Source organism: Myotis brandtii, unplaced genomic scaffold (assembly GCF_000412655.1).
Source record: "Myotis brandtii unplaced genomic scaffold, ASM41265v1 scaffold344, whole genome shotgun sequence".
Taxonomy (NCBI): domain Eukaryota; kingdom Metazoa; phylum Chordata; class Mammalia; order Chiroptera; family Vespertilionidae; genus Myotis; species Myotis brandtii.
The window spans coordinates 2,936,361-2,951,951 of record NW_005363247.1 but is presented as its reverse complement, the minus strand read 5'-3'; the positions used below and the strand labels follow the sequence as shown (position 1 = coordinate 2,951,951).

The 15,591-nt window shown below is 36.1% G+C and overlaps 1 protein-coding gene across 1 annotated transcript in view; it reads left to right on the top strand.

The window, feature by feature from the left end:
• Nucleotides 1–6,205, top strand: part of CETN3 (centrin, EF-hand protein, 3) — a 27,456-nt gene extending 21,251 nt beyond the window's left edge. The window contains exon 5 of the mRNA XM_005871493.2: nt 5,797–6,205. Coding sequence (XP_005871555.1) covers nt 5,797–5,840 — 44 coding nt within the window. The 3' untranslated portion in view covers nt 5,841–6,205. The remainder of the gene's footprint in view (nt 1–5,796) is intronic.
• The last annotated feature ends 9,386 nt before the right edge of the window (nt 6,206–15,591 follow it).

The window sequence follows — 15,591 nt, the reverse complement described above, 5'->3', positions numbered from 1 at the left end:
GGCCAGACACACCCTGGAGCTCTCCTGCGGTCCTTTCCCAGCTGGCCAACCTTGTGCACCAATGAGGTCCCTCAGCCTGGCCTGTGCCCGCTTGCAATCTGAGACCTCTCGGGGGATGTCAGAGAGCCGGTTTTAGTTCGATCCTGCAGGCCAGGCTGAGGGACCCCACTGGTGGACGAATTTGTGCACCAGGCCTCTAGTATTTTTATAATAACTTGTTAATCTGATCACTTAATTTGTATTCTTTGTAAACAATTTTGTTTAGATATAATCTTTATTTTTGCCTGATATTTATTTATTTATCTTTAAATTTCAATATATTTTATTGAATTTTAGAGAGGAAGGAAGAGGGAGAGATAGAAACATTAATGATAAGAAAGAATCATTGATTGGCTGCCTCCTGCATGCCCCCTACTGGGGATCAAGCCCGCAATCCGGCCATGTGCCCTGAGTGGTAATCAGACTGTTACCTCCTGGTTTATAGGTCGATATTCAACCATGAGCCACATCAGCCAAGCAGATATAACCTACTTTCTATGTATGTGTTAAACTGGTAAAGCTCATAATACTTTGCTGCTTCTTTTTGTGATCCTTAGTAATTCTTTTGCTTTTATCAATTTTTTACACTTCAGTATTTAAGAGCAATGAAAATGTTTTATAAAAATGAAATACTTTATTGTGTATATCAGAATCATAAACATGGGGAATGAGGAATTAAAGGAAAAGAAGCTATAATCTACACTAATAAAAAAGAAACATGCAAATTGGTGTCACTCCATATGCCCACCAGCCATTCAGGATGAGTATGCAAATTAACCCAACAAAGATGGTGGTTAATTTGCATATGCAGGTGCAGAGTGAAGACTGAGAAGACTGAAGACGACTGAAGACTGAAGAGACTTGCCTTCTCCGCTGTGGCTGGAGCGAAGGCCTGGGTCCTGGGTGCCGGAGGAAAATCGGTGCTGGTAGCCAGGGGAAGGAAGGCCTATTGCATGAATCTCTTTGTGTAGTGGGCCTCTAGTATGAAATATAAATAAAGCTGTGGTAATGATATAGAAAGAATCCCTTCTCTACCATCTCTCCCAACATATATAAAGTAAAGCACAGTAAATTTTTTTTTGGAAAATGGAAGCAACATTTAAAAAGCCAAAGTGGACCATCCTATATAATGAAAGTACAGCGACCCAACGGCATGAATCTCTTTGTGTAGTGGGCCTCTAGTATGAAATATAAATAAAGCTGTGGTAATGATATAGAAAGAATCCCTTCTCTACCATCTCTCCCAACATATATAAAGTAAAGCACAGTAAATTTTTTTTTGGAAAATGGAAGCAACATTTAAAAAGCCAAAGTGGACCATCCTATATAATGAAAGTACAACGACCAAACAGCAGAATGACCGGTTGACCAGTTGCTATGACCACCAGGGGGCAGACGCTCAACGCAGGAGTTTCCCCCTGGTGGCCAGTGCGCTCCCACAGTGCGCCCCTTGGCTGACCAGGATGAGCGCCTGCTCCTGCAGCGGGCCGATCCCTGCAGGCCATGTCCCCCACCAGTGCATGAATCCCATGCACTGGGCCTCTAGTTTTGTAAATAATTCTGATGAGTGTTAACATATATTAACCAGTTAATATATGTTAGATTCTGTGCATAGTATGTTACATGGTAAATTATGTCACTTAATTGTCATAATAGGTTTTGTGAAGTAAATGCAATGTTAAACCTGTTTATGCTTAGGATAGATGCAGGTATAGATAAGGAAACTAAAGCTCTGAGAGATTAATTATAACCTTTTCAACATTATCATAAAGCTAATACATGGCAGAGCTAGAACTCAAACTCAGATTGCCATAATGACAACATAGTTTCTATTACAACACTGTATTGCCTCTTTTGCTATGAAGTTAAATATTAATTAGGTATCTATGTTCATAGAATTTTACAAAATGTATATTATAGGGAGAAATTGATTAGTAAAAATAGTCAATTGGCACTTCAGATGCTAAAATATGTTTTTTTCCCTCCAAAGACAGATGGTCTTAAGGTACTTAATCTACATAATTTCTCAAATTTCTTTATTTTAATAACATGTAATGTGATTTACCCTATGAAATGATTGATTTATGAACATTTTCTTTAAAAGGCAGTGTAGAAGAAAATAAAGTATCATATCGTTTGATTCAGTAAATGTTTTATTAAATGCCTATTTTAAGGTGGGTATTATGCTGGATTTATTAGATATAGTAACCTGATATAAGATATTGTTGATAGAGTAGATCATAAAACCAAATGTACAAAGGCGTCACAGATTCTCTTAGTTGTCTGAATGGTTTACTGGTAATAAAGGAAGTAGTTTAATTTCTTAACTACTTCCCTTTAGTTTTCCACTTTTTTGTTTTTAAGTATTCTGTTTTGAGGTATGAAATTATGGAATAGTTTAAAATACTTTTGAAATGCTCTAATACTTTAAGGTGTTTATATATAAATAATATAAAAATTAAGTGTTTGTGGTTTTAGAATGATATGAAGTTTAATTTGATATTTGAGTGTTAAAATTTTACATTTTAGAGAAAATGTCTAGGTCTTTAACAAAACATAAGTACTCTTTGAATATTTTAATCATGGCTCTATTATGCTGTTAAAATGATTTATAATCAAATCATTCTAAGACTGCTTTCATTTTGTTGTTTTTCCTGAGAAAACATCCTCTTTTTTTAAAAAAATAAATATTTTTATTGCTTTCAGAGAGGAAGGGAGAGGAAGTGAGAGAGATAGAAACATCAATGATGAGAGTCATTGATCAGCTGCCTCCTGCATGTCCCCTATCAGGGACCTAGCCCGCAACCCAGGCATGTGCCCTTGACTGGAATCGAACCTGGGACTCTTCAGTCCATAGGCCGATGCTCTATCCACTGAGCCAAACTGGCTAGGGCGAGAAAACATCCTCTTATTTCCTGTTTTGGTTTACATGCTTCAGTCAGATTGACTAAATCAGGATTCTAAAATGAAGGTGCATAACAGTGAAATCGTTTAAAATTTACACACACAACAACACACACACACACACACACACACACACTAGAGACCTGGTGCATGAAATTTGTGCACTTGGTGGGGGGGGGGCTCTCTCAGCCTGGCCTGCACCCTCTCGCAGTCCGGGAGCCCTTGGGGGATGTCTGAGTGATGGCTTAGGTCCCCTCCCCGCGGAGAGCGGGCCTAAGCCGCCAGTCAAACATCCTTAGCGCTGCCACAGAAGCGGGAGAGGCTCCCACCACTGCTGCTGCTCTCGCCAGCCATGAGCCCAGCTCAGGGCTTCTGGCTGAGCGGTGCTCCCCCTGTGGGAGTGCACTCATCACCAGGGGGCAGCTCCTGCATTGAGCGTCTGCCCCCTGGTGGTCAGTGCATGTCATAGAGACTGGTTGTTCTGCCATTAGGTTGATTTGAATATTGTTCTGCAATTCGGTCGATTTGAATATTAGCCTTTTATTATATAGGAGGATAAGATAGATATCAACTGATGAGAAAGGGATCACAGCTTTCATCTAATATTGAAATGTGTTAATTTAGCTGCAAAGGTTAATGAACTATAATTTGTAAGGTAATGAAAGTATTTTGAGTAATAGAGGTTTTTTTTGTTCTGTTCTATACCTGTCATAGTGTCTTGTAAATGTGTAATATTGAATACATGGATTCATGGTTCTTATTCACCTTTTGGAGAGCTCATTCTTCATTCCTTATAGCCTAATTTTGCACTACTTTCTATCTTCAGCTATTTCTGATGGTGTGCTACTACCTTAGCTTTTTTTCCACCTGTCAAACTAAATCTTATATTTTTATTTTGGAGCCCAAGTCAAGATTTATTTTTACCCACATTTTTCTCATCAGTAATGATTTTTCCCATAATAATGGATTTTTTCAACACTAATAATGTAGTTTTATTTTAATAATCATGCTTTGTATTATACAGCATTTATTCTCTGTTTCAGGTATAAAATGTGACTAACATGATGATTGAAATTGGTTTTATATATGGTTTCTGGTACCAGTATAACTTTTTATTTCTTTTTTTTTTTATTGGTGTTTTATTTATTTATTTATTTTATTGATTTTTTACAGAGAGGAAGGGAGAGGGATAGAGAGTTAGAAATATTGATGAGAGAGAAACATCGATTAGCTGCCTCCTGTACACCCCCTACTGGGGATGTGCCCGCAACCAAGGTACATGCCCTTGACCGGAATCGAACCTGGGACCTTTCAGTCCGCAGGCTGATGCTCTATCCACCAAGCCAAACCGGTTAGGGCTAATTTTTTATTTCTGATGTACATATCTTGTCTACTCAACTTTTTTAATTGGTTAATTTTCTAATTCTTCTTACACAGAGGAAAAACTATTAGACTAGTACAGTGAACACCTTTATGCCTTCTACCTAGATTCAGTAATTAACAATATATTGTTTTGCTTTAACTATATAGTGTATACATATATGTTTTTTCTGAATCATTTGAAAATATATCATAAACTTGACCCCCTCTAATATTTTAGCATGCCTCTACTACTAATGATATTATCTTTCCCAACTATGATATCATTGATATCAGAAGAAAATTAACAATTTTATATCACTTAATATTTTCCTTAATTAAATTTTAAGATATTCTATAATAGGAACCCTGGTGTTTATTTTGATAAAGTACATAACTTCTAGTATGGTGTTGGCATTCACTAGGCACTTTAAAATGTTTAATTATATGGTGTATTTTCATATATTATCATCTATGGTATTTAAGATTTAGGAACAGCCTAAAAGATTATCTATGTAGAACAGTATTTTCAGATGCAGAACAGTTCTGTGTCAGAGCTATGTTCTTATCATTATCAAAATTATCATTCCTAACTTGTGCCTTGTTAAGGTATATGTTAAGTCTTGGGATCTGTGAACTTACCTGTTTTACAAAGTGAAAGCATTCTTTTCTGAAGATTCCTATTAATATTTATGTGTATGTATGTATATTTGTTTTTTAAAACTTATATTTAATAAGATCACATTAATATTATGTATCATCACCTATTATTTCTAGGTTGTTTTCTTATGCATTATGCTTTATAAACTGGAGGTTCTTACTGGATTTTATTTATAATTTTGATAAGCTAATAATTAATCTTTATCAGTGATCATTTCCTGCATTCACAACTATATTTTATGGTATTACCTTTGTAGTTAAGATTAAATCTGTATATTTTAAAATTATAATTTTCTCTGGATATTTTTGTTGTATGGAGACCTGGTTTCAATTAGTTTTTCTTTAAAATAGGCTTTTAAATATATCAAAATTCAAAAAAACAAAACACAATACCAAATAAACCAGTTTGATTGTTTTTCTAATACTTATATATTTTCATCTTTTAGAATTCTAATTTATATGCTTGATATATTTAACTTATTTATGAAGGAAGGGTTTGCTAAATGAACTAGTAGAATAAAGATTGTAGGCTTTAACCATCTAAAAATTAAAAATTTCAAGCTTTAAAAACTTTGCACATGTATACAAATATTATGATGATGGACTTTTTTGTAACATATAATATTACCTTTTCTATCACATTTTATATATTTGTGCACTCATGAAATTCGGTTTAATAAATGTTCAACTTCTTAGCAAAGAATTAAAAGCAAATACTGTCTTGGTTTATCAATAATTTGTATAATATAAAATTTAAAGATACTTAATACAAAATAATAATATTGTTCTCTGAAAAAATTGTATTTCTGACTTACGTTTTCTTTTTTATCACAGTAAATCAAGAGGAGTTCATTGCTATTATGACTGGTGACATTTAAAGAATTACAAGGAAAAACACTAAGAATGTTGCAGTTATCATCTTATATTCTATTTTTGTGCTTGGAGGCATGTAAAAACACACACCCCAACTTAGTTTTTGTTTTTTTCCAAAAGGGACCAAAAATAAGCATCTTATGTATTCGTATTTTACTACTGTTAAGTTTCTTTGTATGAAAAAGTATTGTTAGCACTCTAATAGTTCATAGCATTGTAATTATAGCTTTTTATATATATAAAGTTTAAAAAATTGAATCGTGGTACAAATTATTTGAAGGTTTTTTAATTGGCATTAGTCCCTTTTGTTTTGGTGTACATGTTTTTCAGACTTTCATTAATAAAATGTTTATTTTATTAGTATTTTAAACTTTTGTAAATTTTCTGTTTCATTTTTATTTCAAATACTTATTAGCCCCCAATAGTATCTTTCTTAAATCTTTCCTCTTTACGCTACTGGTTTCAGAAACATAATTGAAATACAAATAACAATAGAATAGCACTTTTTTCCACTACAAGTTTAGCATTTCATGTTTCCATACAAGATGATGACTCAGTATAGATGTCTCCCCATAATGTATATACACTTTGAATAATTATCTATATATATAAAGAGCCAGGGGCCATCGCAACCGAACGGACGACCGAACAGGCTGAGTGGGGTGACAGGTCGGCAGGGGGGGTTATTGAGGGACGACCAAATGACTGAACATGAGGCTGCGTGGGGCAACCAGGTCGGCAGGGGGTTTAATGAGGGACGGCCAAACGACTGAGCAGCAGGCTGCATGGGGCGACCAGGCTGGCAGGGGGGTTAATGAGTGATCAGGCCTGCGGGGTGGGGGCAGTTGGAGGTGACCAGGTCAGAGGGGGGGGAAGTGAGGGGTGACCAGGCCGGCAGAAGGCTGTTGGGGGCAACCATGCTGGCACGGGGGCAGTTAGGGGCAACCAGGCTGGCAGGGGGGCAATTGGGGGCGACCAGGCCAGCAGGCAGAGGTGGTTAGGGGCGACCAGGCAGGCAGGCAGGTGAGCAGTTAGGAGCCAGCGGTCCCGGTTTGTGAGAGGGATGTCCGAATGCCGGTTTAGGCAGGATCAGGCCTAAACTGGCAGTTGGACATCCCCTGAGGGGTCCCAATTAGAGAGGGTGCAGGCTGGGCTGAGGGGACACCCCCCTCCCCCCTGGAGGAATTTTGTGTACTGGGCCTCTAGTTAATTATAATGGGTTAAATCTGAAAAGAAACAAACATCAATTGAGCTATCAGCTGTTAATGTGTTAGTACATTTTGGGGGACATCCTGTGTAAGCATAATTCCTTTCTTAAGAGTCATGTCTGTCAGTTTGAAGAAAGAAAGTTTTGTGCATATAGATCTATTTATTCTAGGGTATTCTATAACGTTTTTGGTGTCTTAATGTAAGTTATGTCAAATATGGATATTTCCTTCTTAAACTAATTGAATATAGTTTGAATCATCTAACTTCTTGACAAAGTGAAAGATTTAAATTTTGGAATTTTGATCTGTTAAGATAATTATCATTCAATTAAACATAGCAGTGATGCAAATAGAAAATTATAAGCCACAGAAATCATTTAAGACTGTTTTACCTGTATAAAGGAACATTCTGTGATTTGTCAGGAAATAGAAGAGACAGATACTGCAGGTGTTGGTGGGTTCTTCTGCCTGTAGTAGTATATGTTAGGGGGAAACAAATAGTTATGGGAAATAGGTAATAGAGAAATTATATCTATACTGGTCTTTCACTAATAATCCAGTTCCTTTTGGTATGGGCTCTCCAGGAAGAAAGTTGAGTTGTTTATTCCAGTGATCTTTCCTTAGATTTCTTGTTTTAAATGTAAGGTACAGTAATAATATGAGGCTCTTTAAATGTTGTGAACCTCCTAGAGCCGTGGTCGGTAAACTGCGGCTCGCGAGCCACATGCGGCTCTTTGGCCCCTTCAGTGTGGCTCTTCCACAAAATACCACGTGTGGGCGCGCACATACAGTGCGATTGAAACTTCGTGGCCCATGTGCAGAAGTTGGTATTTTGTGGAAGAGCCACACTGAAGGGGCCAAAAAGCCACATGTGGCTCGCGAGCCACGGTTTGCCGAGCCGCAGTTTGCCTACCACTGTAGAGTATTCCACAAAGAGTTATCAATGAGAAATTTAACAAAAAAATATTAGTAGGAAGTAATATAACAGTGGTGACATTTCAATAGTTATCTAGAAGTTAATTGTTAATTGCAAGTTAATTGTTCATCATACTAAAAGTTAATTTTGAATATGAAATCAATGTTTACATTAGTACAATATCCAAGGCAACAAATAGACTTAGAAATTAAAATTTTTTTTAATCAGTCTACTGATGAAATACCTTCTATGTCTTGATCACAAAATGTGTTGTAGGTGTATTTGTCATGCAGTGGCATTTCATAATGTAAGAAAATACCTATTTCTTATTAAACTTGCCTAGTACATTGCTGTTTGATGTCCTGGTAAGCTTCGATAGTTTGGGATTTGTTAGCTAAGATTTTTCTCTTAACCTTTGTTTTAAGCCAACGAAGTCTACTTTCTAAAGAAGCTATGTACTATCAGCAGCTCTTAGATTAGCCTCTGGAGGTAGGTAGTTGTGATGGAGGGAAAATACAAATACATATTTGTTTCATACTTAATATATCATAAATTCTGTTCTAGGCTTATTTAATCCTGTATTGCAGGATGTTCATGCAGCACTTCTAATGGGAGACTTCATATTTTGTTGATGTGCTAGTGTTAATGGCCTTCAATTAGCAAACACCATGATGAGAAGACTCCAATTAAGTGACTAAAATGGCCTCTACTCCATTAGCCATCTATCTGGTGATAGACTCTGACAGTAAATTCTGGTTTACCAGTGATGTGTCTTTTTTTATTTTTAAATAAATATATTTTTGTTGATTTCAGAGAGGGAGAGGGAGAAAGAGATAGAAATATCAATGATGAGAGAGAATCATTGACCGGCTGCCTCCTACACACCCCCTACTAAGGATCCGGCTGCAACCTGGGCATGTGCCCTGACTGGGCTTGAACCTGTGACCTCCTGGTTCATAGGCTGACGCTCAACCACTGAGCTAAGCCAGCCGAGCTAGTGATAATGTCTTTTAAAAAGATTATTTACAATGTTCTGAATACCAATGTGAAGAAAACACAATAATTTCAAAAATCCTTAAAAATATGTAATTAAATTTAAATTGCGCAAATAATACATAAAGACATTGTATAAAGTAAAGGCAATTTTTTATAGCCCTCAATTCCATTCCCATTCCTTTCTGAATAGTATTAGTGCCAGTTAGGCTTCAAATCAAAAGAAAAGAATAACATAACTATATATTTTAACAGAGTGTAATATAAGAAATAGTTTAAATTGGTACCGGGGAACCAAATAATCAGGAAGGGAATACTGAGATAGTTAACTGCAGGAAATGACTACCACCCTTAGAGCTGAGGGAACAGAGAAACTGGAAGATTCTTGTAGAGCAAGTAGTCTGGGACACTGGTAGGTGGTGCTAGTATTGAGGGATGAGGAGGCTGGTTTGGGAAATGCTGAGAAAAAGCTGGAGACTGGAACCAGGAACAAAAGCAAAGATTCTTTCTGCCTCCTGCCTTTCTGTTTCACTCTTCTAGTCTTATTAGTGGAGCCTTACAAAAATGCAGCTGGCAAAGAAGAAATGTAGTTTACATAGTTTCAATTCCAGTATTAAACAGTTGAGTATAAAATAGTGGTTTGGAGCAAAAAAAAAAAAAAAAGAAAAAGAAAAAAAAAGCTTAATAACCAGCACAATTGACCATACATTTATCATTTGAACTCCAGGTTATTTGAGTGAAGAGGCTTGTAGAAGACTTACTTATTTTGGGACAACAGGTGTAATTCAGAATTACCCTGGGAAAACTAGGAGATATGGTTACCTGATCTCCGGGAATAGTAACCATTGTTATTTTAGAGATTATTTTTACCTGTTTCCTTTGTGCTTATATGAAAGTATAGAAATAAAATATTTTTGCATGAATATTGTATGCATTCTGCAGCTAAGTTTCATAAAGGAAATCTCTTTTTAAAAATTTAGTGACATTAAGTGCTACCTTATTCCAGGCATACATAAGTATTTATGTGCATTATATATTTTAATCTTAATAACCTGGTCAGATACTGTTAGATTGTCTTTATTTTACACACAAGAAAATCAGAGCTTAGCTTAAGTAATTTGTTCAAGGTAACAAGAATTGGAATTTGACCCTAAGCTTTCTGACTCCAGAGCCCATTCATAACTACTAGATTTTACCGTCTCCTTACAATGGCTTTTGTAGACTAGTTCAAAGTGTAAAGTATCAGACCTTTAAAACTGCAAAACTAAAAGGTAGAATTTGGAATTGAGAAGCTCAGCAGCACAAGCATTTATTAAACACTTTTGCTTAATCTAGCATGGCATTCATTGTATTGTGTTATTTTATGTGAGTTAGTGTTTGGTGCCAGGCCTCTGCAAGCTAATAATCCTAGATAGTCTATATTTTTATAGTCACAAAGGCAACACAATGGAAAATTAGGTGTTAGGGAAAGAAATATATTAATTACAAAGACAACATTAAGCAAATACTAAGAAATATGTATTGAGTAGTGAAGGTTCATAAAAGGTTTGCATTTTGAGTGTAAAATTTAAAAAAACATTTTTCCCCCCAATTAACCTTTGTGGAGAAGATTTTGTTTTAGAGGATTGCTTGAATGAAGAAAGAACTCTTAAATTCTTAGTAGGAAATGGAAGGAACCTTGGGTTTAGGCATATGATTAGTAAAAGGATATGTGAAAGGGTCTTTGAGACATCAAGCCAAAGAGAAAAGGAGGAGGATTTATGGACCTGGATCTAAGTCTGAACAAAGCTTTTGGTAGATCTCAGTGGAGGCGCATTGTCAGAGAAGGGATCATTTTAATAATAGAATGATGAATTAACAAATTATTCAGGGGTAGCAAGCAGGAATTCTTGGAATGAAATACGATAGTCGCCTGGATGACAGCTTAGTTGGGTCTTGGTTAAACAGCCCCTAGCCAGTGGTCGGCAAACTCATTAGACAACAGAGCCAAATATCAACAGTACAACGATTGAAATTTCTTTTGAGAGCCAAATTTTTTAAACTTAAACTATATAGGTAGGTACATTGTTATTAACTTAATTAGGGTACTCCTAAGGCTTAGGAAGAGCCACACTCAAGGGGCCAAAGAGCCGCATATGGCTCGTGAGCCGCAGTTTGCCGACCACGGGCTAGGCTCATTCATTCAATTGATATAGATAATTTGTCTACATTTCTCGATTTTTGAATCCAGTCATCTGTCATCCTGTAGTTAAAGTGTTCATTGAAAACTTCATCCAAAAACCCTATGGAAGATTGCCAAGTTAAATCTAAAAGTGCTGAAACCAAATATCTGGTTTATCTGAGAATATATTTACATTAGAGTTACCTCTGTGTTCTCCAAATATTAAGTGTAATTATCAATACCTGTCTACAAAAATCCAGATTATCCTTTTCTTTAGAACTCTGGAGATCTGTGTGTCTTGTGCTATTCTGAAAATATTTAAAATATTTTTTATTATATAATTTTAGGAAGATTACTGACCTTTTATAGAATCAAGTATCAGCAGGTTACTCCCACATTATACTTAATTAAAATATTTTAAAATGGGTTTTCTTTATTGCATAATAAAAATCAGGGATGCTTAACAGACTCCCTAGAGTCCAACATTTCTAATTTTAATATGCTTGTAACATTTGTCCAACACACCACTGTGTTTTCTGAAAAAAGTGATCATTTTCATTCTATGGCATTGCCATAGACTGTTTATCCTCAAGATCTTCCAAAAGGTCTGTGTAAGCCTGACAGCTAGGAAATGTGTACTGTTGCTAGAACATACATTCTGGTGACTTAATGATGCACATCTATTGCTGATTGATGGCTCTTTAGAATAAAAAACACTCAGCACATACCAGTTAAATGCTAAGTGATAAAAATATTTTTGAAGCATGTTTTCTACCATAGAGGACCTTCTTAAATTTAACAGCAGGTTAAAGATCTGGGCTGGCCTACTAAGGAGCAATTTTCATTAGAAAATAGATATTTTGTATTGAAAGTTCATGTATTATAAGTCTCTGTCAAGCAGGTAGATTTAAGCATACTTTAAGCAAGGTCCACATTTTCCGTGTTCATTTTATATTAAGATAAAAATGTTCAATTACATCTGAAATAGCTGGCCAAAATACATCATATATTGTTTTTATTTGGTTGAAATAATAATGCTGTTAATTATTTCCATTTGGTCAAAATAAGCCTAAAGATTATAACAGTTTTACATAAGTTTTTACGGTCAAGAGAGATTTTTTAAAAATTGTTTTCAAAAAGCTAATCTTGATTCTTTAGTAGCTATTAGGGTCTTCACTTCTAAGGGAGCAATTCATATTGAAAGAGAAAAGGTATATTTTTTCTTAAAGAGTTTTTGTTTCTATTTCATTTATAATTTATATCTTGTCTTTTTTCCAAAGAAGAATTTATAGCAAATTTCTCTAGCACAAATACAGTAAGATTATTAAATTAGAAACAATAGATCCCAAACCAATGAAAGGAAGAAGAGACAAATTAAGCAACTTCAGTTATTAAATAACTGTGGCTAAGATACACCTGAGACTTGGGACAAACTTCTCTCCTCATCACAAATTTCTGCCTTTTTATCACTTTTGCTGTCTTCTTTTTCCCCTTGTTTCCCTGCGATTAGAAAAGTGCTGAGTTAACTGAGAAGCACCTCTGGTTGAAGTGGGAGTAAGAACCTACAGTAGCCTCTCTTTATTCTCTAGCACAGCGGTTCTCAACCTGTGGGTCGCGACCCCTTTGGGGGTCAAACAACCCTTTCACAGGGGTCACCTAAGACCATTGGAAAACACATATATAATTACATATTGTTTTTGTGATTAATCACTATGCTTTATGTTCAATTTGTAACAATGAAAATACATCCTGCATATCAGATATTTACATTACGATTCATAACAGTAGCAAAATTACAGTTATGAAGTAGCAACGAAAATAATTTTATGGTTGGGGGTCACCACAACATGAGGAACTGTATTAAAGGGTCGCTGCATTAGGAAGGTTGAGAACCACTGCTCTAGCACATTGGCTCTAACTCTCAGAACTATCAAGGGAAACTGTTAGACCCCTGTTATGCCTTAGTGTTGTTACTATACAGACTAGTTCACCTTTTCCTATATAATCAAGAATCTTGTTCCAGAAATCCAGACTGAGGTAAAAGATGAGTGAGGAATGAGAGGTAAAAGGATTTGACTTAGAATATGACTTACAGTATCGATATAGAGGTTTTTGAAGTGCAAATTCACATCTTCTTTGCCGATAATATATCTCATATACTACTTTCTAAAGAAAGTCTAGAAACATGAAATTAAAGGGAATTAGGATTGCTATAAAGTATGACCCAGTACCTTAAAATATGGCTCAGAATTCTGATAACTATTGAAGAATACACCAACCAATAGGTAATCAATACCTACTCAGGGGTTCCTAAACCTCAAGGAGGCCAGAGATTTAAAGGTGGTGTGGGAGAAGCTGGCAGGAGTTATAGGGAAATGATGAGTTGCAGGGAGACACTGATGGAAAAAAACAACTGCTGAGTAGTTACTGCTTGTGTGTTCCAGTGACTGAGTAGTTACTGCTTGTGTGTTCAACTGCTGAGTAGTTACTGCTTGTGTGTTCCAGTGACTTACAGATTTACAATATGATCTTGGATGTTCTAGGATCCCCAGGATATCTAGGGTGTGGGGAATAGCTAAGGAAAGACAATGACATCTAAATTTCAGTTTTTTTCTCTGGAACTGACTCTGCTTGACCTCAGTTTTCAAAAGGGCATGGAATGAAATCTAAGTTCCATACTTTTAAGGTAATTGTGGGTAGGCATCCACTGATGGAATTAAATGGGAACACCTGGCTCTTATTTCACGGTAAAACTTTGTGTTTTAGTCATGCATAGAAGTTGGCACACTTACTTCTTCCATTATATATCACTAGAGGCCTGGTGCATGACATTCGTGCACTCGGTGTGTGTGTGTGTGGGGGGTCCCTCAGCCTGGCTTTGTGGCTGAGCAGCACTACCGCTGTGGGAGTGCACTGACCACCAGGGGGCAGCTCCTGCATCGAGCGTCTGCCTCCTGGTGGTCAGTGCATGTCATAGTGACCGGTTGTTCTGCCATTCGGTCGATTTACATATTACCCTTTTATTATATAGGATTATTACATAGGATTTGTTAGATTATCAGCTCATGTAACCTAACAATGAAAGTGTATCTTTTCGTACTTCAATTTGACATTTTCTTGTGAGTTTTCAATGACTAATAATTATGCTTTCATGTCTAAGGACCCATTTGTCTTGGATGCATTAATAGGTATTGACCAATGAGAGGATTTATTAGCTAGATTCTTTTAATCTATGAATCTAATTTTTAAAGCTTCACTATGATGCATATTCAGTTTGTTAAATCTCTTCACTAAATCTTTATCTTTTGAAGGATGTTCTTTTTAGGGGGAGAGGTTTTATTCTTGTAATTATGAATGTATTAAGAACAAATTTATATGTAGAGTAGATGATAGTCAATCCATAGGCATTCTAACCTCCTTTACTCAGACAATTCTTCTCTTAAACCTTTCACTATGTGTGCCGGGCCAGCTCAGCCAAGGGTTCGGCGAGTCTGAGGAGGGACGGCAAAGGATGTAAAAAAGAGAATATGCTGGGTCTAGGTGGATCTCCTGTGCCTGGCTAAGGCCACAGAGAGAGATCCAGACAGCAAGCTGAGCCTTTATTTTATAGCCAGAGGTAAACAAGGTAGTGGTCAGCATAGTTACAATGTTCTTGTGAGTTTCACTTGTTTTGGCAGCACTTGCTGCATCTCCCTCATTCCATTAGCTACCCAGATAAGATCTAGGGAGAGTCATAAGGTCAAGCCTAATTATGCTAAGAGGGCTGTGCCCTCTAAGCTGGGACTTGTTTGTGGCTTTGCCAACAGGTCAGTCCGAGGCTTAACCCTATAAGCCGCTCCCTACATCTATGCATTTTTTTCAAGGAAGAATGTACTTGATCTGACTGTTCAAACTACAATAATTCTTTGGGAGGAGAGAAATATAATTTCTCAAACTAGATAGTGAACTCATAATTTGAATTAGTATACCTTCTAACCAGTTATGTTCTTCTATTGTCCCTAAGAAATACCAACAAATGGTATTTTAGATGTAACAAGAGATATTTTTTAGACTCCCTAATACATTGGCTCAACAATGTTGTAATGGTGCCTTTGAATTTTTTCAATGCACACACATAATTTTTCTCCCCAAAGAAAAGTTTTAACTTTGCATTAGGAAGAATGGAATGCAACTCAAGCAAAATGAAATGAAAATGTGTATTAAATGTATGAAAAGTTTTACTTGTACTAAGAGAAATGCACAGTTAAAGTACACTGAGATACCACTTTCACCTATTTATTATTTTTGTAATACACTGTTAAATTCTAGGAGGTGGGGGAATAAATAAAGCAGATATTCTTCTACTGTTGGAATTAATAATTGGTACATGCATCATAGAGGGCAATTGATAAATAGCAATGCCCCTTGTTAGGTTGATTAAATGGAATACTATACAGTAGTTAAAAAGAACGAGACAGTTATATACAGATATACAAAGA